A 27,654-nucleotide genomic window follows, 5' to 3' on the forward strand; every position below is an offset into this window, starting at 1 on the left:
TTTCTTTCTATTTATTTCCTTCCTGAATCTCTTGACTAGTTGACTCCTCCGTTGACTCATTGTTTTTTCTCAGCCCAATTTAAAAGCCCATTTCTGTTTTTTTTTTCTTTCTCTTTCTTTCTGAAATCAACATTTCTTTCTCTGCTGCCGGGTGCTGGCCCTCACCTTCTTCAAGCATGGCAGCACTTTCTTCAACCTTCGCCATCTCCAACAGCAACGACAACCAAACATGGCACCACTTCATTCATTGCAACAAAATCCCTTCTTTCGAATGCAACAACACTCTTCCTATTCTCCGCAAAACCCTCTCTTTCAGGATCCACTGCACTGCCCCTGAGCCTCTCGGTTATTCAGTAGCTCCTTTGGAACGCACCACATTCGATGATCCTCCTAAGACCGAGATTGGCGGAGGTGATGGCGGTGATGGTGGAGGACGTGGCGGCGGCGGTGATAGCGGTGGAGAAGCAGGAGGGAACGATGGAGATGAAGAGTTCGGGGCTCTGTTGAATTTCGAAGCGGTTATGAAGGAAGCGGAATCTCGTGGTGTGAAGCTTCCTTCGGATATGGTGGAGGCAGCGAAGACCACCGGCATTCGAGAAATGTTCCTCCAACGTTACTTGGATTTACAGGTAGGTTTCTTTCAAAGTTTGAATTTTTAGGGAGGGAAATAAAAGAGTTGTTTCAGTGGCTAAGTTCGATTTTGGTGTTGTGTTGCAGGGTTCGGCTTGGCCACTATCCTTTATGATGAAGCACTGTTCTATTCTGAGAAACCGAATGCTTGCTGATCCTTCTTTTCTATTTAAAGTTGGAATAGAGGTTTGTTTCAAAATCAATGAAGTGTTACTTTTTCCCTCTTGATATAGATGTAATGGGCTGGCTTACACAAAAGGAAAATGGTTATGCTTATGATATGGAATTGAGAAGTGGTGTTAGCTTTTATAAATTACAACTAATGGTGTTATTGATTTGTCAAGTGCAGGTTTTGATAGACACTTGTTGTGCAACCTATGCTGAGTATAAGCAAAGAGGCAAAGACTTTTGGGCTGAGAAAGAGTTGGTTGCTGCCGATGTTCTGGTTGGAGATGTTGTTGACATTGCTTTGGTGACTTTGTTAGCACCCTATGCTCGAATCGGGAAGCTTTCTGTGTCCAAAGGTTTGCTTGGACGCATTCAACATGCTTGTGCAGCTCTTCCCAGCAGGTTAGTGTCTGGTTGTGTGTATTTTAGTAAGCCTCAATTATTTTCCCGGCATCTCCACTATGGATTTATTGATATTTTCGTTGTGGTAACTGATTACTTTGGTATCAACTATGTGTACTACCTCTAAGAGCCAATTCGTTGGTGAATTTTCATATTTCTCTTGTACGCTTTATTGCTAAACAACCAGATAAACAATTCTGAAAAGGAATGAAAAGTTGAAAATTTTGATTGATTCAATAGTGCTGTGATTTATGTTAGGTTTAGTTAACCATTTCTTCTGTGAAATATTTATGGAGGCTGGTATGAATTAGTAAACAGTAATTCTAATTCAAGGTTGAAGTTGTCAATTCTGTTTTTTGGTAATCGATTTGTGACAATTGTAGTACAGCAAACAATGAATAAGGGTTTGTCCCTCCTTTATTCATGCCTAGCTTTTTCGTTTGGTTGACTTTTATAAACCTATGGAACTGAAATCTCATGCTTGCATGCAGTGTATTTGAAGCTCAAAGGCCAGGATGTAAATTCACTGTGATGCAGCGCGTTGCCACATACTTCTACAAGGTACCACATATTTGGAAGCTTTGCATGATAAATTACTCTTTAGTTGCATGAAAGAATCTAACCATTAGAAGCAATCTTTGTTTGTATGTCATTTAATTCTTTGTTTCACTTAAGTTTAGTTTCTAGTAGCAGATCATTAGTTAATACTATGAGTTCCTGACATTCTGTATTCAGGGTGCATTGTACGGATCCGTTGGCTTTGGATGTGGTATTATCGGTCAAGGATTTGCAAATATGCTCATGAATGCTAAAAGGTATAAATGTCTACTCAGGATATTGTATAAAACAAAAATGTTTTGTTGCATGCAGTTCACAAGTTCAATTCTTTTCTTATGTAATTATAAAAAGCTTGAAATATGAATTTCTCTCTCTCTCTCTGAAATATCTGTTCTTGTAGATTATCAATGGGTTTTTCTTTATGTAAAACAGGAGCATTAGGAAATCTGAAGAGGACATACCTGTACCCCCACTTCTGCCAAGTGCTGCTCTTTGGGGTATGTCTTATTCTAATTTTTCAGTTTCTCTGTCTATATTGTTGCACGTTTTCTTCTGAGGGTTCTGTTTTAGAATATGCATTCTGATTAATGCTCTTGATTAAGGATGGAGAATATAAGCAGTAGACTTTCTTGGTGTACATATAAGCAGAAGACTTGATTTCAAAATGGCAATGAAATTAGAGTTACACATTAATGTTGTTTCAACATCTTTTATCATTTAACATTTGAATTTGGTAATTGTCTTGTTATTGTTGCATAAATTTCACATTTGAATCTAATGCATTTGCATTTGTTCATGGATGTGTCTTTGTTCTTAGTTTCTTACTATTGATGGAAGGGAGGAAAGCAAGGAAAGACAGGCTACCATTGCTTGTGCTAAATGACAGAATGAAAAATTAAGAAAAAGGGTTGCTTGGGTGCACAATCATCCCTTGTCACACAGGGTCTTGTAGAAAGACTACACCTAGATAGTGTAATGTTGGCAGCCTAACTGATCGATTCATCAGTAGCCGATTCTACAGCTTGACCTTGTGACCTTGAGGTCACAAGGAGGCAATTCAACCTTTGCTTCAAGGTTTCCCTTCATATAGAATAAAAAAATTAGCCAAGAACAAAATACAATAGGCTCATAGTTAAATTCTATTGGCCTCCATTGAAGTTGGGTGATATTCCACACCACTATTGTTTGTCATACTTATATAATTGCATTAGCTAGATAAGGTCAACATTAAGTTTTTACAAAACTAAGGCGTAGAGCTTAGCATAGTATTCTATAATTCCAATGATATTGAGTGTAATATTGTCTAATTTTTGGAGAGGTCATTGCAATTGTTACTTAACATTTGCTTAATTTGTTTCCCCTCTATCAGGTTTCTTCCTTGCCGTGTCATCCAACACTCGGTACCAAATCATTAATGGAATGGAGCAGCTTGTTGAAGCCTCTCCTTTGGCAAAGAAGGCCCCGGTCGTTGCAATGGCTTTCACGGTAGGTGTGAGATTTGGCAATAACATCTATGGCGGCATGCAGTTCGTAGATTGGGCCAAACGGAGTGGCATACAATGAGTGGCCCCTTAATTATCTCAAATTTCCACCCCATTTTTTTAAGGTTTTTTTGTCCGGCTGTCCCTGGCTGAAAGGGTTCCCACTCAACTTGAGTAGTAATGAAGTTCCCTCAATGTTTTTCACTCTTGAATCTTTTGGGGCATCCCTTGATTGAAAGGGCAAGTCTTTCCCTAAAATCCAAACTCTTAGAGAGTGTTTCTTGAGTATCAAGAAACCAGAGTCCCTCTGTATGTAGAAATGCATAGCATATAGTTTTTAAGCTCTTTTGGTACACGGGGGAAAGGGAAGGAGAATGTTTATCAATAGTAGTAATACAGTGTATTTTTATTTCACAAGTTTGCATATGCGAACACTAGGCTTATATATTACTGCTATTAGCCTATCATAGTTTTATTTGATCAAATAATTTTATTATAAACTAGCATATAAGCATAATATAATATAACATTAGAGTAACAATGATTCATGGGTTTGTCTATGGTGGGGAAGCTAGTAGCTAAACCTTAAAAGACCAAATAAAAATATTCTATTGTAGTGCTTAAGATTAATTCCGTACACATAAATTTAAATTTTTTCTTAACAAATTATAATAATATATATTAATTGTTAATCATTTATAAAACTTTAATTTTACTTTTTTACCCTGAATTTTTTTTGTCAATATCTTTTTTGCTTATTCTATTATCCACTTTTACTCCCTTCTGTATAATGCAACTGGATAATAGAGAACTAAAGCTAGTGATTTTCTCCATTGAAACACACAAAAAAAAAAAAAAAAATCAAGAACCAAAGCAAACAGTGGCTTTGATTCGTCAAAGTTGGTAGAATATTATGAAAATGGTTTGAATTGCTGTCTTGACGTGGGTACGAAGGAGTCAATAAAAATCAAGACGTAGAGTTCACATACCTTGAGTAAGAGTTGCTGTGATGGCCATTATTGTTATCAAGAGACCTTTACTCCAATTGCTAACTTAACTTAACTCTCTGAATTTTTTTATCTCTAGCTGTAAATTATAATTGACCTTTACATTAATTAAATGTAAATAATGCTTTTTTGAATAGGGAGATAGAAGAAGAGGTGTTTATAAAATTTTTATCTGAATTTGAGGCTGAATTAGGAAGAAATAAAGTATGTAAACTAAAAAAAAAATTTATGGATTGAAACAATCCTGGAGAGCTTAGTTTGAACGACTTGAAATGGTAGTAAAGGGACTTGATTTTACTCAAAGCCAAGTTGATCATACACTTTTTTATAAACATACAACAGCTAATAAAATTATTATCTTTTGTATATCTGGGTGATATTATTCTGACAGGTGATAATGTTTTGAAACTAAAAGATTTAAAATTTTGCCAAATCATTTGAAATAAAAAAATTTGGCTCATTAAAATATTTCTTTGGAATTGAATCGCTAAGAAAGACATTTTTATAAACCAACGAAAGTATATCCTAAATCTTTTAAAAGATACGGGATTACTTAGTTGTAAAGTTGATGAAATATTTATACTAATTTAAAATTGAAACCAGTTAAACCAGAAAATGTAATGGACAAAGGTAAATATCAATGGTTAGTAAAGAGGCTAATTTATTTATCCTATATACGTTCGGATATAACCTTTGCTGTGAGTATAATAAGTCAGTTTATACATTTACTTAGACGAGAACATATAGATACTGTCTTTAAAATTCTAAGGTACTTGAAGGAGTTGCCTGAAAAAAGAATTAATCTACAAAAATCATAGACATCTTCAAATAGAAGCCTATATAGATGCAGGTTGAGTTGGGAGTGTCATGGATAAAATATTATACTTTTATTAGAGAAAATTTGATTAATTAAAAGAGTAAAAAATAAAATGTTGTAATATGAATTAGTGCAGAAACTGAATTTAGAATAATTTATGAAATATGTGAAGTACTATAAATAAAAAAATTCTTACAAAAATTAAAGGTTCTTATTTCTCCACCAATAAAATTATATTGTGTCAATAAATTTGTCATTTTTATTATTCATAATCCAATCTTATATGACAGAATTAAACATATTGAAGTTGACAAATATTTTATTAAAAAAATTAAAAGAGAATAAATCTACATCTCATATATTTTAATTTTAGAATAATTAATTGATGTTCTAACTAAAATATTACTTAAAAAGACCTTTGATAGTATAATAAATAAGCTATCAATAAAAAATATCTTCAAATCAACTAGAGAAAAAATGTTAACTAGATCACCAAAATCAAATTCTTTATTTCTTTGGGAATCTTTTCTCCGAATAGAACTACTATAATGTTCTTTCCTCTTATTCTCTTTCACCGTTCTTCTTCACCTTTTAAGCCTCACATGGTGGTTAGAGCACTGAACTTCCTCTTCCATTCATGCCCTCCTCCTCTCCGCTTCTCCTCCTCCTTCTGTTGCTCCCCCGCCTTTCTTCCTCCGCAGCCTCTCTCCTCCGATTATGGCGGCCGCAGGATGCCGTTTTGCGTAGCACAAAAGGCGTCCGTGGACGTGTTTGGGAGCATAATCGATGTGCCTCTTCATTTTCCGTCCATCCAAACACGCCCCATTTTGTTCATAATATGGTTGACCTTAACTCCGAACTGAAGCAACTTGTGAAACGTTGTCAACTGCATAAAGCAAGGCACATGTTTGATAAAATGCCTTACAGAGATGAGGTTTCATGGACCACGATAATAGCTGGTTATGTCAATTCTTCAGACCCTTTTGAAGCGTTGATCTTGTTCTTAAATTTATGGATCCAGCCTGGTCTTCAAAAAGACCAGTTTATGATTAGTGTTGCACTCAAGGCTTGTGCTCTTGGCATGAACATATATTTTGGAGAATCATTGCATGGATTTTCTGTGAAGTCAAGTTTGGTAGACTCGGTATTTGTCAGCAGTTCACTTGTGGACATGTACATGAAAGTAGGCAAAGTAGAGCAAGGTTGCAGAGTCTTCCAAGAAATGGAAACCCGAAACGTGGTATCCTGGACGTCCATTATTGCGGGGCTTGTTCATGGTGGTTATAGTAGAGAGGGATTATTGTACTTCTCTGAAATGTGGAGATCAAAAGTGAGTTGTGATTCATATGCATTCGCCATCGCTTTGAAAGCATCTGCTGATTCAAATTCTTTAGATTGTGGGAAAGCTATTCACACACAAACAATAAAACAAGGGTTTGATGAGAGCTTGTTTGTGATTAATACTCTTGCTTCCATGTATAATAAATGTGGAAAACCAGGTTATGTCATGAGATTGTTCAAAAAAATGAGGATGCCAGATGTAGTTTCATGGACAACCCTTATTACAACATATGTGCAGACGGGAGAAGTAGAGAATGCAGTGGATGCATTTAGAAGGATGAGAAAATCAGGGGTTAGTGCCAATCAATACACTTTTGCAGCAGTAATTTCTGCATGTGCGAATCTTGCTGTTAAAGAATGGGGCCAGCAGATACATGGCCATGTATTGCGTCTAGGTCTGGTGGATGCCTTGTCAGTGTCGAATTCCCTCATTACACTTTATTCGAAATGTGGGATGTTAACTTTGGCTTCAATGGTGTTTTGTAGTATGGCTAGAAAAGATATTATTTCTTGGAGCACTATAATTGCAGTTTATTCTCAAGCAGGTTGTGCAAAAGAAGCTTTTGACTATCTATCATGGATGAGAAGGGAAGGGCCAAAACCGAATGAATTTGCTCTTGCTAGCTTGCTTAGTGTGAGTGGAAGCATGGCGCTTCTTGAGCCTGGGAAGCAGTTGCATGCTCATGTCCTATGCATTGGCCTGGATCATGAAGCAATGGTTCATAGTGCACTAATTAGTATGTATTCAAAATGTGGGAGTCTAAAAGAAGCTTCTAAAGTATTTGATAGGACTAAAACTAATGACATTATATCATGGACAGCCATGATCAATGGGTATGCTGAACATGGATCCAGCCAAGAGGCAATTCGTTTATTCGAGAAGATTCCCAGTATTGGTTTAAAACCGGACTATGTGACTTTCATTGGGGTTTTGACAGCTTGTAGCCATGCTGGATTGGTTGATCAAGGTTTCCACTACTTTATGTCAATGACTGACGAGTACCAGATCAGTCCTTCAAAAGAGCACTATGGTTGCATGATTGATCTTCTATGCAGAGCAGGAAGATTGAGTGAAGCTGAGCTTATGATACGAAGCATGCCTTTTCATAGTGATGATGTTGTGTGGTCTACCTTACTTACAGCATGTAGGGTTCATGGGGATGTTGACAGAGGAAGACGAACAGCAGAAAGAATACTTTCTTTGGATCCGAATTCTGCAGGAACTCACATCACCCTGGCTAACATATATGCTGCCAAGGGGAGATGGGAGGAAGTTGCACACATAAGGAAGCTAATGAAGTCAAAGGGGGTAATAAAAGAGCCTGGTTGGTCTTGGATAAATGTCAATGATCACTTGCATTCATTTGTTTCTGCGGATCAGTCTCATCCGCAGAGCGAAGATATCATAACCATTTTAAAACTACTAAGTTCAAGAAGAGGAGATTCTTTGCTGGAAACATGTTCAAGTGAAGATGTTGAAGATTAGCAACAGGCTAAATTTTCTATCATCGTGCTTGTGCTACAATTACAATTTTTCCATTAGCATTCATTACATTACATAGATTTCAAATGATTGTTGGGAATTGGTTGCCTAACTGCAATCACTTGAACACTCAAAATCCAGCGTATACCAGGTTCGTATGGAATTTGAAACTGAGACATCATTTAAATGGCTTCAAAGATATTTTTTAAGGGATGTAAGAAATTAATCAAGAGGTAATTTTTCATTGATGAAAACAGCATATGATTTCCATCTTCCTGTAAATATTAGTTTTGCTTCTTGTGAATTTATGCATTCTTTTTATTTGTACAGTACCCTTAGAGATCACTCGCTGTGAAATTTATTGTTGAATAACTTGGCTGGTGATTCATAATAAAAAAAAATATTCTATCCATGTGTTACCATTTGCAGGAATACGATCGATACTGGAATAAAGCTTTACTAGTTAACTTTGCCTCAAGACCCTTCTTTTTCTGGCACAGGTATGCATTCCCTCATGCATTATTGATAAAATTAGCTTTCTATTGTTGGCATGGAATGAGTCTATGCATATAACGTCAGAAGCCAATTTTTCTATTGATGCAATGAATCTAGAAATTAACTAACGTAATTCGAGATATGCAGGGGACTGAAGAGAATAGCAAAGTTGGCTTTTACACAAAACCACATTCACAATTTTGAACTAATATTCCAATTAAGAATTCTATGGTCTAAATTTTGTCTAATTTACTTTTTATAGTAAATTTTAAATATTTAAAAATTATTTACTTTTTAAATTAAATATTGATTTTTAACTTTTTTTTTTGGGCAAATTAGATACCACCTTTTAGGTCATAGCAGTCACCTCCAATTTAATAAAAATTCTTTACGGAAACAGTGGGTTGCCTCTGGTATATATGAAGTTTGTGTGTTGTAGGTAAAAAACATAGTTCATCTAGGTTTATTTTGATGTGTACTAATTTTTTTGTTTTATTTTTTTTTTTTTTTGCGAAAGGAGCTTTGGAGCAAAGGTTGAGTTGTCTTTGTGTAACCTCAAGGTTATAGGTTGATAATAGTGTTATTCTGGATTATTTTTGTTTTGTATATTGGGTTGATAATAGTATTTTTTTGGATTATGGATTATTGGGATATTAATCTCAAATGTGACACCGTTTAATTTGGGATACAGAAATTGAACCCTTCAATTTTTGAGAAGTATAAAAATCAGATTATTCGATTTCTAGACAAAAATCGGACTCTCCGATTCTTCTTCAAAAAATTTAAAAAATTTGAGGTACAAAAATCAGACCCACTCACTCATTGTCACTGCCTCATCGGCGCCGTGTCCTGCACTGTGCTCGTTCAATAGCATCGCCACCTCCTGCTCCACCCTTGTTCATCATCGTCGTGACCTCCAAATCAGTCTTCCTCATTTTTGACGCCTCCAGCAGAATTGTCACCACCACCAGCAGCGTCGTCGCTGCCTCCAACAGCCTTTTCGCCGCTCATCGTTGCTGCTCCCGCAGCCTCATCGCCACCGCCGCGTCATTCTTTTCTTCTGTCGTCACCACCCCTTGTTTGTCGCCACCTTCTGTACCAAATCCCTTTCTCGGATTAGTTTCTTTAGTTTCTTCAATATTTGAGGGTTTAGGGTTTATTCATTTGTTTGAAATTATTAATCTTCTGAGTTTGTATTTCTGTTCAATTATTTGTGCAACTCTTTATTTAAAAATTTAGGATTTGTTTGAATCCTCTAAAACTTCTTCTGAACTTTGAATTGAAATTCAATAATTTTTTGTGCAACCAGGATTTAGATTTGAATTAGAAATTTAAAGATGGAATTTATTTAATTTTATGTTTTATTAAATAATTTAATAAATGAGATTATTATGAACTCTATTTCTAATTACATGAGTAGTTATCGGCATTGCTAGAGGCCATACTACTATTTTAAATTTTTCAGAATTCTCTTTTTGTTGTTAATTCTATATGTGTGAAATTGTTTGATATTAGGTGCAATAATTAATCTAGTATTAAATGTTTTTGCTGGACATGGCATGGGAACACAAGGGGATGTTATGATGCTTGGGGGGAAGGGCCAGTAAAGAAGAACGAGAAGAAGGATTGGATAGCTTTGTACCTTGTAGCTATTTGGTTATATTATTATCATATATATATATATATATATATATATATATATATATAAAGGTTAAGTACAATTTTATTTGTTATGGTTTAGGTCAAAAAAATTTTTTGTTTTTAACCTTTTCTTATATACAAAATCGTCTTTATAGTTCAATGTAATTTTTTACAGAATACTTCATTCATACATAGTTGTAACTTAAATAAATTAGAAAATAAATAGTATTTATAATGTATTATACAAATAATAAAAATGTTAAAATAGTTTATAATTCAAAGTAATTCTAAAATAAATATTATTGTAAAATAAATTAAACTATTTTTTATTTTATAATATTAAAAATTTATAATTATATAATATATAATATTAATAATATATATTTTGTTTATAGTAACAATATTTGGATAAAATACTCTACATAGATTAAGGTATCAATTTGTAATCAGTGACATAATTACGATTAAATGATATCCATTCACATCATGTTTAGTTTCTTGGTATTGGTTCATGTGTGCCTTCATGCACCATGCCTCCATCAATTCCGCTAAAAATAATCAACAACAACAAAGTCTTGTCTCATTAAGTAGGGTTGGCTACATAAATCAAACAATGCTATTGAGCTCTATTATATATCATGTTTATAAAGAGATTGTTTACATGTAAATCTCGTTTGACCACCTCATGGATGGTCTTCTTAGATCTTTCTCTACCTTTCAACCCTTGACTATCTTCCATCTCATTCACTTTCCTGACTAGGTGTTCTGTCGGTCTTCTTCTCACATGTTCGAACCACATGAGACGCGATTCTACCATCTTTTCCACAATAGATGCTACTCCAACCCTCTCTCTTATATCTTCATTCTTTATTCTATCCAATCGCATATAACCAATCATCTATTTCAACATCTTCATATCTGTCACACTTAGCTTATATTCGTGCTCCCTTTTGGCCGCCCAACACTCTGTACTATAAAGCATAATCGGTCTGATAGTAGTGCGATAGAATTTACCTTTAAATTTTAAAGACACTTTTTTGTCACATATATAATCAGATGCACTCTGCCATTTTGACCAACCTGCTCTTGTTCAATCTCTTCATTATCCTATATGATGCACCCAAGATACTTAAAACTCTTAACTTTTTATAGGATATTATCTCCAATCTTCACCTCTATATTAGAATTTTTTCCTCGCAGGCCAAATTTACATTCCATATATTCCGTCTTGTTATAGCTTATGCACAGACCATATACTTATAGGGCTTCTCTCTATAACTCCAACTTCTTATTTAGGTCTTCCTTTGACTCTCCCATAAGGACGATATCATATGCAAAAAGTATGCATCATGATACAGGCTCTTGGATATGTTCTGTGAGTACTTTCAAGACTAATGTGAAAATGTATGGATTTGAGGATGATCTATAATGTAATCCTATACCAACAGAAAATTTCTCTGTCACACTACCTTGAGTCTTCACACTAGTTGTAGTCCTATCATACATGTCTTTAATTGCATGAATATATGTGATCATTATTCTCTTCTTTTTTAAAACCTAAGACCTCCTTTGACATCCTGTCGTAGGTTTTTTCCAGATCAATAAACATCATATGTAGATCATCTTTATTACCACGATACCTTTCCATTATCCTTCTTAATAGGTATATTATTTCAGTGGTGGATCTGTCTGGCATAAAATCAAATTGGTTCTTGTCTCAGTTACTTGTGTCTCTTGTCTCCACCAGAAATAGTCAATAGAATAAATTATTTTTTTATTTAAGTTAAAATAAATCAAAATATATAGATAGATTTTTTTTGTAACAATATGATTTGATTTATTATTTGTTACAAATTGCATTAATTCGGCAAAATATTACAAATAGTTGAATACAATTATTTACTGCATCATTTTTATTTATTTATTTATTTTTTTGATATTATCATTTTTATTATTTAATACCACTTTTTCCCTGTTATTGGCCAGTCCCCCTTTTCTTTTTCAATCCCCTCCAATGGCCCATCTCACAAAAATTCCTTTTCTGGAGGCCAATCTTTATATTTGTCGCTGTAATGTTTGTCGTGTTCCACATTCCTTCCTTAGTACACTGTTTTATAGGTTACCATACATGCCACATGTTAAAAGATTATTTGTCAATCTACACATAATTATTCTTAACCATTTAAAATCATACTACGAAAACGAAAGAAGTCAAAGAACTCACCTAAATAAATACATTAAATGATTAAATACTTATTACAGTTTTTTTCTCCTGAAGCTTTGACCCAGCTTTGTGCAATGAACTTTCCTAATTTTCTGTTTATTCTGTTTATATTAAAGAATTCAGTTAAAAATAAAACATACAACTGTTGTTTATTTTTTGTAAGATTATGATATTGTTGAAAAAAAATAAAAAGAATAGATGGATTTTAATTAAAAAAATATATATTAAGGTATATATTATACAGTACAGAGATTGAGATCATTTTGAAAGAAAAAAAAATTAAAAAAAAAGGAAAGTAAGTTTGTGTGCGGTCGTCCCGTCCGTCAGCGTGACGGCAGCAACGACTCGAAAACATGGCAATGGCGGCACTTTCTTCACCCTTGGCTCTCTCCAACTCTCATTACTATAACAACAGGAACTACACATTCAAAGCCTCTTATTTGAAACAAAGAACTACATTACTCCCCGTTCTCCATCATCGTGCTCGCACTTTCAGGATCCGATGCACCAGCGACACCGGCGCTGCATTGTTGTTGAATTTCGAAGCGGTTATGAAGGAATGCAATGCTCGTGGTGTCCAGCTTCCTCTGGATATGGTGGACGCCGCCAAGATCACCGGCATTCGCCAACTCTTCCTTCATCGTTACTTCCAACTACAGGTCATCATTCTTCGATCTTCTTTATTATTGTTATTCAAAATTCAATAATGGTTAAGCTGAAATCTCTTGTGCTACGGTTGCAGGATTCGAATCTGGTAATGTCGTTTCTTATGAAGCACATTCCTATGCTTAGAACCAGAATGTTAGCTGATCCTTCTTTTCTATTTAAACTCGGAACAGAGGTTTAATTTCCATTTCCATTTCCATTTTTATTTTTAATTACTTCATACGTTCCTACCAATTTTTTTACAGGCTTTAATGATTTAGATCTTACTTTGAATCGTTCCGTGGTTGATTCTATATCTATGTGTTTTGAGGCGTTCAGAATTTCATTCTCATAAGATTTGAACTTAAGATCTCGTGTTGATAACTTCGGCTATATAGCATTTCTCATAAAATTTGAACTATAGACCTCTGTATTATGTTTTGAAGTGTCAAGAACTTGGCCATATAGCACTTCTCGTAAAATTTGAACTTAAGAACTCATGTTAATGTGTGCAGGTTTTTATAGACATCTTATGTACTTTGGTTGCGGAATATCTCCAAAGACGTGAGGATTTCTGGAATGAGATTCATCTGGTCATTGGTGATATTGTGGTTGGAATTATACCTCTCGTTATTGTGGTGACCAATTTATCACCCATAGCTAGATTTGGAAATTATTCTTATGACTCCCAAGGTTTGCTTGGAGGCATTCAGCATACTATTGCATCTCTTCCTGGCAGGTTATTATATTTTCTCTACTCAGAAGAGTGTCTACTTTATAAATATAAGATGATTGGTTTGTACGTTTGTTTAAGAATTTTCTCTACTTCTATATATGCATGTGCAGTATTAATTAATCGTTTAAGATCATTAGATAAGTCAAAGTTATTTTTCTACTAACTTGAACAGATTGATTTCGTGACATGTTTCTATTTTGTTATATATTGTATAACATCACATGTCAAGCGATGATTAATAATGTGGTATCCCATGTGCTGTTAATCAATAACATAACACGCCATTAACACCACATATATTTCATGCTAAATGTTGATATGATTTAACGTGACATGACATACATTTGAATAACAGTAATTTCATGAACTAAATTCAAGTGTCTAATGTGCACCATTAATTTGTGTACTTGTTAGAGATCTAGCTGAATGTGAATCCCATTGTTGATAATGCTATATGATACCAAATTTCTACTCGAATGCAGTGTATTCGAAGCTGAAAGGCCAGGATGTAAATTCACTCTGAAGCAGCGCATTGCCACATACTTCATCAAGGTGCCTTACATTTTTGGAGGGGAAAAAACTTTTTTTACTGTAATTTTGTTTGTAGTAGCAGTTTATTTCTTTTGACACATTTTCTGTTCAGGGTGCATTGCAAGGAATCATGGCCTTTTTAAGTGCTCTTATTGGTCAAGGATTTTTAAATGTTATAATGATGAATTCCAAAAGGTATACATATGTAAATATGCCTACCCTGATATCTTATATATTAAATCTTTTGAATTCTTGTCACAGAATTTATAGAAATAATAAAATATGATTGCTTTTATTGTTGTTGTTGTTATTATTATTATTATTATATATATATATATATATTTTTTTTTTCCGTTTACCTATATAAAGCAGTGATGTATTGTTTTTATTTGCATTGGAACAGACATAAGCCCTGTCTGAAGAAAACTGCTGTTCTTTGGGGTATGTATTACTCTCTCTTAATTTTGTGAATTTGAGTTTTTGATTGGTGTGTTTTATTCAGTTGATGAAGAGATGGAAAAGATAAGTACATATCATAATTCCAAAATGGCAATTGAAAAACTAAATAGAGCTTCATATTAGTGTTGTTTCCAACCTCTTTTATTCATTTATTATGAGAAGCTGTTGTTTCAGTTTTATTTTCATAGAAATATTTATATTTTGTTTAGCTTGCTAGTTGCTAGCAAGATGGTATGATTCAACATAACCTTTGGTTATTATCGATTTGGTAGACCAAGGGGATCATAAGCCAAATAAAACCATAATACTTTGACCCTTTTTTGTTTTGGTAAAGATTTTCCCATTTCTTGCATGTGTTCACCACCTTTGAATTAATTATTAACGATTTCATAACAAAAATATAAAAACACTCATAATACAAACTTATATTGAAAAAGAAAAAGAAAATCTTATGTTGTGTTTGTGTGTTTTGTGTCTCTATTGCGTATAAAAACACTTACAAAACACAACCTATATAATGTTATTTAGTCTGCTTAATTATTGGTTAGTTATTTGCTCTCTTTTTACCAGGGATCTTTGCAGCTGTGTCATCTAACACTCGTTATCAAATCATTAATGGATTGGAACTCCTTTTTGAAGCATCTGCTATTGGAAAAAACCCAAACATTGCAAAGTTCTTCTCTTTCATTGTGAGATTTATTAACAACATCATTGGTGGTATGCAGTTTGTAGAATGGGCCAAATGGAGTGGTGTACATTGAGTGACCCCTTAACCATTATTATCTATACTTAACATTTGCACCTTTTTTTGCCTTTCATCTAAGGTTGGCTAAAAATTAAAAAGGATTAGCTAATTTGTGTCCTTAGTAATAGAAAATTTTAAATGCTTTACTTCAATAAATGCACAACAAATATATTGAGAATTTAAATTTTGCATAATTTTCTTTAAAAAATTTTTAATTTGTAAGGGCACATGTTAGCTAAACCCTTTTTTTGTTCACGTGCTTCATAGTTCACAAAATTGGGCATGGTCTAGGGTTATCAAATTCATATGTCTAGGTTATCAATCTAAGTATGGAAAATGTAAGATTGGTTTACAATCATTTAGGTCACTAAGTCCTTTTGTTTCTTTTTTTTTTTTTTTTGTTAAGAATTCCATTTTGTTAGCTCAGTGCTCAGTTACATACTTTTAGGAGAAAACTAGTTGATGGTTAATAACAATATAACATTAATGCAGCATATATATAGTTTCATATGACCATTATTGTTCATATATATAGGGGAATCGTGTGCAGTATATATTGCGATTTTGGTGGACTGAAAGAATTTTGATCATAGAAGTTGCTTTCTTGTTAAATTCAATAATTGAACACACACAGACAATCAAACACTGGTGTTTTCTAGTCCAAGTTTTAAAATTCCCCCCCTTTTTTTTTTTTGGATCCGAACTACTTTTTTGGGGTATTTTATTGCCCTTTATGTTGCTTACATTGTTACATATTTTATTTTATTTATATATATACTATTGGCACTTAATTAAGGACTAATTAAAGTCAAGACATGGCTTTACATCATAAGGTAACAACATAATAAATAAAGACATAGCGGGAGGGGCCAGCATAGCTGTGAACAAAAATTTTATTAAGCTTGACAGCTCTGAAATTCTATTAATAACCTGTCGAATGTTGTTACGCGCACTAATGGAACGGTACGAGCGAGCTATGCTAATTGGAACAAATTCTTATAGAGCGAGGAGGATTAGTAAAATAATAAAATAAGACATTTATCAAATTTATACTTTTTATCGAATGAAATTTTATTATCTTGATTTAAAGATGAACACATTTTTGCTTTTTTATTTTATTAATTTTTTTATTTCAGAAGAATTTAATCTATGCTAAGTGTTAAACGTTTTGATTTTTTTTTTATTAGTATTTTAAAAATTTCATGCTGCTACATAGGAACAAAATCTTTGTTTGAAAAGCTATTCACATTAGTCTTTCAATCAGAAGAAGTTTTCATTTACATTTCACACATATCGAAGTTTGGATAGTTGAATATTCTAAGTTGTTGTATGAGTTTTCTTTTTTAAAAGAAAGAGGTATACCAAAACTAATAGATTATTTATTAAAGAAAATCTACTATTCCAATTATCTCAATTTTATTATTATCACATAAATTTAACTAATAAAATGATAAATTAATGAACACATTCAAAAAATAAATATAATCAATTTATTCTATTACTTAAATTTTATCCCTTCAACTTCAAATTATTCTTAAATATTTTTCTTTAATTAAAAAGTGTTATTCTCTTTGTTAAATAAACAAATTTCAACTCTTTAATTACAATATTTTTATTGAGTTTAATTTTGATGCATTGATAGTATAAATCATTTTATTGGATGACTATTTATATAGTTTAATATAAAAAATAGTTATTTTTATTGATATAATATTATGTAATAGGATACACCTGTAAAATTATTTTATACTGACAATATGTCAAAATTAAATTCATAAATAATAATTTATAATTAAAATTTATGATGTTTTATTTTATTTTTGTTTTTTATTTTTAATAACAAATTAATTTTTAAAAAATATTGTATTTTTTACTTTTTGAAACACATTAACATACGCCTGTACTTATATTAACTAAATTGAGGCTTTAAATATTAATTAATGAATTAATCATAGATTAGTAGTTACCAATTGGAGGTCCAAGCCGGGTGAAAATTAACAGTAATATATGAGGAGAAGGGAAAAACAATGGAGAAAAAGAACTAGAATGACGCAGTGGAACTGAAAATGGTAAATGGCAAAAAAATAAAGGCAAAATTTCCAGCAATGTGAAGACGGCTTTTAAATTTTTTTAATTATTATTTTTCTTGTGTCTTGAATTTTCTTCAGTCCACCTTCTCTCTCCCTCCTTCGTCTACTCCCTCCAAGTTTCTCTTTCTAGATCAAAAAACGTTTCGCTCCGTTCCGTTTCGTATCAGAGTTTACTCTCTTTCTCTCTCCTCTGCGCCTTTCTGCAATTCGATTGTGCTTTTTCTTTCTTTCTTGTGGAATTGAGGGATTCGGAGCTGGTCAATTCGACGAAGAAAGAAGCGGAATTATCAGAATCAGAATCTGAATCTGAGGGTGGATCTGAAGGGAAGAAGAGTGGGATCTGCGGTGGAAGATGGCGTTGTCGGGGATGAGAGGGCTTTCGGTTTTCATCAGCGACATCCGCAACTGCCAGAACAAGGAGCAGGAGCGCCTCCGCGTCGATAAGGAGCTCGGCAACATCCGAACCCGCTTCAAGAACGAGAAGGTTAGTTAGTTAGTTAGTTAGTTAGTTAGTTGGGCAGTTAGTTAGTTAGGGTTTCCCGTTTTCCAATCAAACCTAGTTTAGTTGCTGCCTTTGCTTCAATTGCCACTTTGCATTGCGAAGGCGAAATTCCGATTTTATTTATTTCTTGTTTATTGTTGTCGCTATTGTTAATTTTAGCTGAGGATTCTTCTTTTTGTGGAGAGTTTGAGTATCTTGTGTTTCTTCTGTGGTTTTGATTCTAGTATTGGTTCTGAGGCAATGGCTACCTGGAAGTAGAAATGATGAGATTAATTGCTTGGTTGTAGCAGTGGTCAGTTATTCAGGGGTTTGTGCTTGAATGTGTCATGAGTCATCAAGCTCAGAATTGATACATGTAGATGTTAAGCGTGCTTTGGATTTTTCCAATATTCAAATGAATGTGATTTGGATGGAATAGGTCTGATGGTTTAGTGGGATTGAAAGAATTAAGGTTCTCAGTGTAGCTTGTCTTGTGGCTGACTGGTGAGTCTTTGAATAGAGCAGAGCAATTAGCCAATAATCTAAGACAAAATCCCAGGAGCCTGTAGAGTGTACAGTTAGAACTGTTCTTAATTGATCTTTTCTTTGGCTGCCTAATTCAGGTTTGGCATAGAAATGGCTGGGACCGTTTATTTTAATAGCTAGTGCATGGATACTAATTTTCCATGGTATTCAGCTAATTAATTTTTGGTGAGTCCATAACTAATATTTTATGTGTTGTTTGTTATCTATAACCATGAAAGCTAGTCTTGGTCTACCATGTATGTTTTCATTTTATTAATATGGGAGACTTTTATTTAAGCCAAATGGTAAATTGGATATCCTGCTTCTTTGAAATACTATATGCCACTTTCACTCTAATAGAAAGTCAATGCTTTTTAATGTTATCAATGGTGGATGGTGCGCATGGCACTGATGGCAGTAAGCTGCTTGTCAAGATTCCTTCATGGAATTATGGCAAATGGCATTGCTGCAAATAGAGGACATGTTGAAAAATGATAAAATATACTAAAATACCTGCCGAAGATAAGTAAAAAATTCCATGCCTCTCCAGCTTGAACTTGCAAAATGTATAACAGCCTATCGACCCTACTATAAATGCTAGAGAAAAGGAGAGAGGGAGAGGGGAGGAGAAGAGAAAAACGAAAGAGGGGGGGGGGGGGGGGGGAGGCAAGCATGAAAGCATGGCTTTAATTATTGTCATGATGTCCAAAGGTTATTACATGGATTATAGTTGGTTGTCCAGGGGTTTGATGATTGCTTGTAAGTTATGGTGGATTTAGTTACATCTTTGTGATGGTTTGGGAGACAATGGCGGAGTATAAACATGATAAAGAAGAAAGGGTTATTAGTAATAAAGCATTGCACAACACTTTAGACATCAAGTTACCTGAGTAGCATTGGAGAAAAGACAAACATAGAGAACTGGAGAGAGGTGAGTATTTCATGACTTTGAGGTGTGAGGCATGGATTTGGATTTTTTTTTTTCCAAAAAACAAATTTTAGAGGGGCTCCCAAATGGGTTATATGCGTTATTCTCTACAATACTTGCATAATACAAATATAATATCTCTAATACCTCTCCTGCATGAACTGACAAAAAGTATTCAGCCACTCAGCCTTTCCAACTTTAATACAAATGCAAAAAAAGGGGGTCGGGGTGCAAAATATAAATTGTTTTTGACATTTAAAAGGTCCTTTTTTTTTCAGGTAATGTTACTTATCACCTTATTTTTCTTGGCTTTTTTATTATAAAAGAAAACCTTCTTTGATAGTGTTAATATTACTATTGGCCCTTGTTGCTTCTCTAATCCACCCTATTTAAGGTCAATAGTAACACATCTGTTTAATTTTTAATCTTTTGGTTCTTTCGTTAGGCTTTGACTCCATATGAGAAAAAGAAATATGTTTGGAAAATGCTTTACATATACATGCTTGGCTATGATGTGGATTTTGGTCACATGGAAGCTGTTTCTCTCATATCTGCTCCAAAGTATCCCGAGAAGCAGGTATTTTATTCCTACCTTTATATGGCACTTTGCATTTCATAATGAGTAATCATATATTCGTTCTTTTTTTCCCATTCTTTTGAAGCATCATTTCAGTTCATCATACATGTAGCTAGCAGAAAAAATATGTGGACAGTAATGAATGAATTCTAATGTTGTCACAACTAACTGCAGGTTGGGTACATTGTAACATCAAGTTTGCTGAATGAAAATCATGACTTTCTCAGGTTGGCAATAAATACCGTTCGCAATGATATTATTGGCCGCAATGAAACCTTCCAGTGCCTAGCATTGACTATGGTATGGTAATGGAAAAAACAGATAGCATTTCCTAGGATTTCTTTTTATGTACTCTTAGAATCAGGGTTTTGAAAACCAAATAGGTTATTGAATTGGTGAAGCCAAAAGTTTAAAGGTTCAACCTAGGTTAAACTTAATATAATAAAATAATATATATTTTTTGTATGGAAATGCTTTTTTTCAAAAAAAAAATTGGGCTTTTTTTTTTTAAAACTAATTAACCGTTAAAAAAACCGGACTGGTTTGCCGTTTTTTTTATTGCATTGCTCGCAACTCGGTTTTTTGCCTTGAACTGGACCACCGGTTCCCTATTGAATCGGCCAGTTCTATCTAGTTCTCAGAACCATGCTTAGAATATTTGCTTCGTCGCTTATTTCCAAATTTATCACATTTCCTTGTTCTAAATGCTGTTGGAGTATTCATTTTAGTTTTTTATTTTTTATATATAAATAAATCACATTCTTTGGAGTGTTTTCTATATAACCATACTTAATAGTTATAGTATGTTATTTACTTTACATTTATAACATTTTTTCCCCATCTTGAGTCATTGCTACTATGCTACTTCCTGTCTTGTAGGTTGGAAATATTGGTGGGAGAGAGTTCGCTGAGTCCTTAGCACCTGACGTGCAGAAGTTGTTGGTAAGGCATTATGCATTATTGCATTGTTATCAAATACATGGCATGATGGGTAAAGATTGATTTGTACTGCAATTTGTGGTCTAGATATCTAGTAGCTGCAGACCGCTTGTGAGAAAGAAAGCTGCATTGTGTTTGTTACGCTTATACAGGAAAAATCCTGATGTTGTCAATGTTGATGGATGGTAAATCTGAATATCCACTTTGCTTATAATACACTTTCCTTTTGTAGCTTCTATCCAAGTGTATCTTATTAGTCCCTATTGTCTTTTCTTTAAGGGCGGATCGGATGGCACAACTGTTGGATGAACGAGACCTTGGCGTTTTGACATCGTCTATGAGTCTTCTTGTTGCGTTAGTATCAAACAACCACGAGGCATATTGGAGTTGTCTTCCCAAGTGCGTCAAAATTTTAGAGCGCCTTGCTAGGAACCAGGATATCCCACAAGAATACACTTATTATGGTATTCCATCTCCCTGGCTTCAGGTCTGTAAATTTCTTTCATCTATAATATTTGTGTCTTGGCTTTCGTTTTTGGAAGATTTTTGTGCTTTATTATTGTTATTTGGGATTAGGGCTAAAATTGTGTGCTATTCTTACAATTTGTCTTTATTGGCTATATTAAACTAAATGTTTATATCTTATTCAGAAAGTTTTCCTTCATTGTTGCCAAATGTTGCTTAATGTCAGGTAAAAACAATGAGGGCTCTTCAATACTTTCCAACAGTTGAAGATCCAAATACCAGAAGATCATTGTTTGAGGTTTGTCATATTTTGATAATTTATACAAACCTGTTATTTAGTTAATGAAGTTTAGTGAGCCTTGAATTCATATTTCAGGTGTTACAAAGGATACTAATGGGCACTGATGTTGTAAAAAATGTGAACAAAAATAATGCATCCCATGCTGTTCTTTTTGAAGCCCTTGCTCTGGTATGTTAATTGCATGTCACTATATATTGGAGATTTGTACAATGAATTTGGTGGCTAAACTTCAATTACTGGGGAATTTTCTCAGTGTGTTTTTTATATTCAAATTGCTTTGCTCAGGTGATGCACCTTGATGCTGAAAAGGAGATGATGACTCAATGTGTGTCTCTTCTTGGAAAATTTATTTCTGTCCGTGAACCAAACATTCGATATCTTGGCTTGGTAAGTTAGGGGACACTTGATTCATCCGCATTTTTATATATTTTGTTTTTAGTGTGGTGGTTGCTGCGATGATGTAGTGTCTCATTTCATGATATATATATGCTACTGTGGTGCAGGAGAATATGACCAGAATGTTGATGGTTACAGATGTGCAAGATATCATAAAAAAACATCAAGCTCAGATTATTACTTCTCTGAAGGATCCTGACATCAGGTTACATTTTATATCCTATGTGTTGAAATAATTAATCTTGTATCTCATTACTGGAACAATTTAGGTGCTGAATCCAGCCTGCACATTTCTGTTCTTGGGTGTCGCTATTAAGTTAGGTTATAAATTTTTTTTTCCTGTCTTGCCAAATACAATTTAGTTGGGAAAGGCAATACTAACTAAACTTGCTTCTCTCTGAAAATTTTAGAAGTGCCTTAAAATTCGAATTCGATTAGTTCTGCTGCCCTCAATGTCTAGTTTTGTTAACTCTAGTGTTTCTAACTACATTGATTTGCACACAGTATTCGGAGGCGTGCTCTCGATTTGCTATATGGCATGTGTGATATTTCAAATGCAAAGGATATAGTTGAAGAACTACTACAGGTATGGAGAGCTAGGTCCAGACTAATTCCTGCAATTTGGAAATATCATCATAGCCTTCCCCCTTCCCAACTCAGAGAAGGAGAAAAAAGAAAGGGTGGTGGGAGGACAGGAGGCAGCTTTTCTATATGAAGCATAAAATGATCAATCTATTTTATATCTTTGCAGTATCTAAAAACAGCAGAGTTTGCAATGCGCGAGGAATTGTCACTTAAAGCAGCTATTCTTGCTGAGAAGTTTGCTCCAGATCTTTCATGGTATTTTTTTCAAGCCTGCTACAAGAGTGTGTTGCCAAAAAACTTGTATAATATGTACTCATGTCCTGCATCCCGTTACAGGTACGTAGATGTGATCCTTCAGTTAATTGACAAGGCCGGTGATTTTGTTAGTGACGACATTTGGTTCCGTGTCGTACAGTTTGTTACAAACAATGAAGACCTACAGGTGAGTTTGAATCTTCTATTAAATATCGACTCTATATCTGCTTGTTAGTCAGCACATCATTCACAGGGAATGTTATGTCTTTGATCAGCCATATGCTGCAGCAAAAGCTCGAGAGTATCTTGACAAACCTGCCATACATGAAACAATGGTTAAGGTTTGTGTTCTTTACTACCATGATGATGTTTATTTGTTAATATATCATTCACTGATTGTGGTTTCTAATCTGTAGATTACAAACGTGACATCTGTCCATTTTAGAGGAAACAGTTGCATCTTTGTGAAATTAGTCCAATTTTGGTTGAATTTCATTCTGTTATGTAGTATGCATAATATCAATATGCATTTTTTTCTTCTGTCAACTCCTATATGTATACAAACATATGCAGGCATGTACATAAACAACTCTTAATTGCTTGAATCACTGTGAAATGACAAAAGTGTCTGATTTTATTCAGTTTCTTAATATCTGTTTTACATCTGGATACACTTCAACAGGTCAGCGCATATATACTTGGAGAGTTTGGGCACCTTATAGCTAGACGGCCTGGGTGCAGCCCAAAGGAATTGTTTAACCTTATACATGAGAAGCTTCCTACTGTATCGTAAGGGGAATCACAACTTACCTCTTAACTTATTACTTCTTATTAGCCTGGGTATCTTATGAGATGTACTTTATTTTCAGGACTTCTACTGTTTCTATCCTTCTATCAACATATGCTAAAATTTTGATGCACAGTCACCCACCAGACCCTGAACTACAGAATCAGATTTGGTCAATATTTAAGAAGTGAGAGTTACCTCTGCATTGTATTATTTTTTTTAATTGTCACTGTTCTATGGTTTTTCGTGATGCTATAGACTCGTCTAACCCATTTTCCTTCTTTTTAGATATGAAAGTTCAATTGAGGTCGAAATACAGCAACGAGCTGTGGAGTATTATGCGTTGAGTAGAAAAGGTGAAGCCTTAATGGACATTTTGGCTGAAATGCCTAAATTCCCTGAACGACAGGTAGTTTTGCAATCTTGATTGAGAGAAATCTTGTTTGATTAGTGTAATACTTGCCTGATTAATACTCTTCGTAAAATTCAGTCCGCATTAATTAAAAAAGCGGAAGATACTGAGGTTGATACGGCAGAGCAAAGTGCCATAAAGTTGAGAGCCCAGCAGCAGGCTCAAACATCAAATGCTTTGGTTGTACAAGACCAACGTCCAGCTAATGGAGCTCCACCTCTGTCTGTTGGCCAACTTAATCTTGTAAAGATGCCCAGCATGAGCAGTAATGCGGTTAGTTTATTATCTCTTTCCACCAACATCCCTTTTTTGTGTATTTTCTAAAATACCACCATGACTTAATTAAATGGTTTATAGCATCATCCTTTTTAGCCATAAAATGGTTTGTCGAATGACTTCTTAGTTTGACACTGAGGTCCTTTCTAAACAGGATGATTATCCAGCAGATCCAAGATTATCACAGGAAAATGGGGCTTTGGCTACAGTAAATTCTCAACCTCCCCCTGCAGATATTCTTAGTGATCTCTTGGGTCCGTTGGCCATCGAAGGCCCCCCAAGTAGCAGTGTACATCCTCAACCAAGCCCAACTTCAGAATTGGAAGGAACTGCGGTTGAATCCACAGCAATAGTACCTGCAGGGGTGCAGGCCAATTCGGTGCAGGTAACTTGCATTGTGATTTGAATACCAGAATAACTAATGAAGTCTTTTGCTTTACCCAATGTGTTATTGAAAAATTAATAATCCTTTGTACTTTTTTTATTTATCTTGTATTTTCTTTCACATATAGTGAGGATCATGATGAAGTACATTGTTAGACCAAAACTATTTTTTTATTAACACCAAGTTCACAAATGATAGACCTTATATCATGTCAGTTTTTAACTATATCATTGTCCATTTTCCAACATTAGTGAGATATTACTGCAAGACAGTATGTGTGCCATGTAAAGTAATTTCGGAATTTCCACCTTTTTCGTCTGCAGCCAATTGGAAATATTTCTGAAAGATTTCAAGCTTTGTGCATGAAGGATAGTGGTGTTCTATACGAGGATCCTTATATTCAGGTTCATATTTATTTTTTTGGCAATTTTGTTCTTTTCCTTTTTTTTTTCTACGAAAAAAGAAAGACTATGTATACTTGCAGTTTACTTACGAATACCTGTATAGTACAAGCTTATATTCTTAGTGCCTTTAAATATGTATTTTCACAGATTGGTGTTAAGGCAGAATGGAGAGCTCATCATGGGCATATGGTTCTTTTCTTGGGAAACAAGAATACTGCTCCCCTTGTCTCTGTTCAAGCTATAATGTTGCCTCCCACCCATTTGAAGATGGAGCTCTCACTAGTACCGGAAACTATACCTCCCCGGGCACAGGTGAGAAACTGTTATGTTATTGTTATCCTTTTGCTTTATTTCCATTTTTTTAAAGTTAAATATAATTTTGTTTAATTTCTTACTCTGATGGTTGTATAGGTTCAATGCCCACTTGAAGTTATTAATCTCCGTCCAAGCAGAGATGTTTCTGTTCTCGACTTCTCCTACAAGTTTGGAAACGATATGGTACTCAACTCTAAACTTGTGTTCTATATTTCTGATTTTACAATCCATGATTTTCCGTTTCTGGAATTGATCTTGTTTGTAGGGTAAATAGAGTATTTAATGCTATTTCTAACATGCAACATTCATAATCCTTTATTATTCATTTATATGTCATTTTATAGGTCAACGTCAAACTTCGCCTTCCAGCTGTTCTGAATAAGTTTCTTCAGCCAATATCTATATCTGCTGAAGAGTTTTTCCCTCAATGGAGATCACTTCCTGGACCACCTTTGAAGCTTCAAGAAGTGGTATGTATGCTGGGCTATAATTATATATGTGAAGTTTATATTTGCCAACTTGATTGTATTTTGGGGATGTGCAATTCACAGTTGGATATCATTGGTATAGCTGCTTTATTCTTCTGGTCCATATGTTTACTTTTCATGTTGGTTTTGCAGGTCAGAGGTGTTAGACCACTTCCACTGATCGAGATGGCAAATTTATTCAATAGTTTCCATGTGACAGTTTGCCCAGGGCTTGTATGATTGTGAAGTCCCTCTTGTTACTCCTTTTTCCATTTTTTGTTTCCCAGAAATACTTTAACGTTACTAATTTATTTATAATTGTTTCTCCTATCTGTCTGCTTTAGGATCCAAATCCAAACAATCTTGTTGCGAGCACTACATTCTACTCAGAAAGTACAAGGGCAATGCTCTGTCTAGTAAGATGTTGAACCTTATATCTTGCATGCGAACTGTGAAGTCCCTGACGGTATATTCATGAATTTTAAATAACCTAAAATAAGGAGGGAAATGGTGGAAGCATTTTTCACCCACTTGAAGCTTACATGTTTCATTTATCAATCGTCTTATATTGGTTTTTCATAGATAATACCCATGCGGAGGGTGTAAGGGACTTATATTTTGCCCCTTTCCCCCGTGAGCATATGGGCTTCTATTTTATTAAACGATGCTCAATTTTTGATTGGTTGTGCTATTTGAACACCAGTCATCAGTGATTAAATTTCAAGTAAACCAGTTTTAGTTGAAACTCTAGGAAGATAGTTGCTTTAACATTGCACGTAAATGACATGCAGATAAGAATCGAAACAGATCCTGCAGATAGAACCCAGCTGCGAATGACAGTTGCTTCCGGGGACCCTACAGTAACATTTGAGTATGTGATTCAGTTTCTTACTCACCGATGCTGTCAATAAACTGGATAGCTTTTACTTATCATTTCCATATTGGCTTGCAGGTTGAAGGAATTCATCAAGGAACAATTAATCATCATACCCACTGCAACACGAGTACCGACACAACCACCCCCTCCAACTCCTCCAGTGGTTCAACCCACCGGTGCTCCTGCCGCTCCAACAGATCCTGGAGCATTGCTGGCTGCTCTTCTATGACAACATAAATGCGATTCATTCATGAGATGTTCAGTACACAGTTGTAAACTAATTCTATACACAGCCTAACCCACCCACTCAGCGTCTCCTCAAGCCAGTGTGGGTTGGATAAACAATCATGATGCAAGGGCTGGCGGAATTGAGATTGAGCTTGTTTAACAGCGGAGTGTTGGAGCAGGGATTTCTATGTTGTTGGGCATTTTTGAGATTCTTTCTGCACAGAAGTGATTGTCCTTTTAAGTGAGATTTTATATATCATTTGGGCGAGGGTGTTTTTGTTTATTTTTCTCATTATATTTTTTCCCTTCCCAGTTTCCCTGGATTGTTGTGGTTTCACCTGATAGCTTGTAAGATATTGCCTCGGATTAGAACCACTTGTAACCGTTTGAATTTGTTATTCCAAAATTATAGTTGCAATAATAGCATGATGTGATTTAAGTAGCTTACGGTTGCTGAAGTGGGCGTGTATACTGTTTGAATTTTTTATCACGCGAGAAATTTGGTAAAATAAAAAAGTAATTATAATTACGTTTATATTAATATAGTAAGATATACATATAATATAAATTATAATTTTAATGGTGATTAAATTTTCAT

The 27,654-nt window shown here is 34.4% G+C and overlaps 4 protein-coding genes across 4 annotated transcripts; all 4 read left to right on the plus strand.

Moving 5' to 3' along the window:
* The first annotated feature begins 130 nt into the window (after window positions 1-130).
* Window positions 131-3,782, plus strand: LOC130943852 (protein RETICULATA-RELATED 1, chloroplastic-like). Its single transcript, XM_057871894.1, has 7 exons — window positions 131-629; window positions 718-816; window positions 980-1,200; window positions 1,692-1,761; window positions 1,936-2,015; window positions 2,191-2,255; window positions 3,128-3,782. Exons 1-7 carry the CDS (start codon window positions 177-179, stop codon window positions 3,319-3,321), a joined length of 1,182 nt encoding a protein of 393 aa, XP_057727877.1. The 5' UTR covers window positions 131-176; the 3' UTR covers window positions 3,322-3,782.
* Window positions 3,783-5,654: 1,872 nt separating this feature from the next.
* Window positions 5,655-9,566, plus strand: LOC130946355 (putative pentatricopeptide repeat-containing protein At3g47840). The gene is made up of 3 exons (XM_057875068.1): window positions 5,655-8,038; window positions 8,317-8,387; window positions 8,900-9,566. The coding sequence occupies exon 1, from the start codon at window positions 5,701-5,703 to the stop codon at window positions 7,888-7,890; it is 2,190 nt and encodes a 729-aa protein (XP_057731051.1). The 5' UTR covers window positions 5,655-5,700; the 3' UTR covers window positions 7,891-8,038; window positions 8,317-8,387; window positions 8,900-9,566.
* Window positions 9,567-12,600: 3,034 nt separating this feature from the next.
* LOC130945754 (protein RETICULATA-RELATED 1, chloroplastic-like) lies at window positions 12,601-15,414 on the plus strand. The gene is made up of 7 exons (XM_057874459.1): window positions 12,601-12,906; window positions 12,990-13,088; window positions 13,408-13,631; window positions 14,111-14,180; window positions 14,272-14,354; window positions 14,563-14,600; window positions 15,189-15,414. Exons 1-7 carry the CDS (start codon window positions 12,601-12,603, stop codon window positions 15,377-15,379), a joined length of 1,011 nt encoding a protein of 336 aa, XP_057730442.1. The 3' UTR covers window positions 15,380-15,414.
* Window positions 15,415-17,491: 2,077 nt separating this feature from the next.
* LOC130944308 (AP-2 complex subunit alpha-1-like) lies at window positions 17,492-27,477 on the plus strand. The gene is made up of 27 exons (XM_057872578.1): window positions 17,492-17,937; window positions 19,833-19,964; window positions 20,139-20,264; window positions 20,844-20,906; window positions 20,991-21,088; window positions 21,183-21,390; window positions 21,595-21,666; window positions 21,745-21,837; window positions 21,955-22,056; window positions 22,173-22,270; window positions 22,570-22,651; window positions 22,817-22,905; window positions 22,987-23,092; window positions 23,181-23,246; window positions 23,588-23,694; window positions 23,775-23,879; window positions 23,981-24,101; window positions 24,183-24,377; window positions 24,535-24,765; window positions 25,089-25,169; window positions 25,317-25,481; window positions 25,581-25,667; window positions 25,829-25,954; window positions 26,105-26,185; window positions 26,296-26,367; window positions 26,743-26,822; window positions 26,904-27,477. Exons 1-27 carry the CDS (start codon window positions 17,806-17,808, stop codon window positions 27,055-27,057), a joined length of 3,072 nt encoding a protein of 1,023 aa, XP_057728561.1. The 5' UTR covers window positions 17,492-17,805; the 3' UTR covers window positions 27,058-27,477.
* The last annotated feature ends 177 nt before the right edge of the window (window positions 27,478-27,654 follow it).

Source organism: Arachis stenosperma, chromosome 8 (assembly GCF_014773155.1).
Source record: "Arachis stenosperma cultivar V10309 chromosome 8, arast.V10309.gnm1.PFL2, whole genome shotgun sequence".
NCBI lineage: Eukaryota > Viridiplantae > Streptophyta > Magnoliopsida > Fabales > Fabaceae > Arachis > Arachis stenosperma.

Bases quoted from the DNA above. Each gene is read 5' to 3' on its own strand.
- LOC130943852 (XM_057871894.1), top strand. From the start codon at position 177: ATGGCAGCACTTTCTTCAACCTTCGCCATCTCCAACAGCAACGACAAC. The intron at 630-717 runs GTAGGTTTCTTT...GTTGTGTTGCAG, and splicing joins AACGTTACTTGGATTTACAG to GGTTCGGCTTGGCCACTATC. The intron at 817-979 runs GTTTGTTTCAAA...TGTCAAGTGCAG, and splicing joins TATTTAAAGTTGGAATAGAG to GTTTTGATAGACACTTGTTG.
- LOC130946355 (XM_057875068.1), top strand. From the start codon at position 5,701: ATGCCCTCCTCCTCTCCGCTTCTCCTCCTCCTTCTGTTGCTCCCCCGC.
- LOC130945754 (XM_057874459.1), top strand. From the start codon at position 12,601: ATGGCAATGGCGGCACTTTCTTCACCCTTGGCTCTCTCCAACTCTCAT. The intron at 12,907-12,989 runs GTCATCATTCTT...CTACGGTTGCAG, and splicing joins ATCGTTACTTCCAACTACAG to GATTCGAATCTGGTAATGTC. The intron at 13,632-14,110 runs GTTATTATATTT...ACTCGAATGCAG, and splicing joins ATTGCATCTCTTCCTGGCAG to TGTATTCGAAGCTGAAAGGC.
- LOC130944308 (XM_057872578.1), top strand. From the start codon at position 17,806: ATGGCGTTGTCGGGGATGAGAGGGCTTTCGGTTTTCATCAGCGACATC. The intron at 23,695-23,774 runs GTAAGGGGAATC...CTTTATTTTCAG, and splicing joins GAGAAGCTTCCTACTGTATC to GACTTCTACTGTTTCTATCC. The intron at 24,378-24,534 runs GTTAGTTTATTA...CTTTCTAAACAG, and splicing joins CCAGCATGAGCAGTAATGCG to GATGATTATCCAGCAGATCC.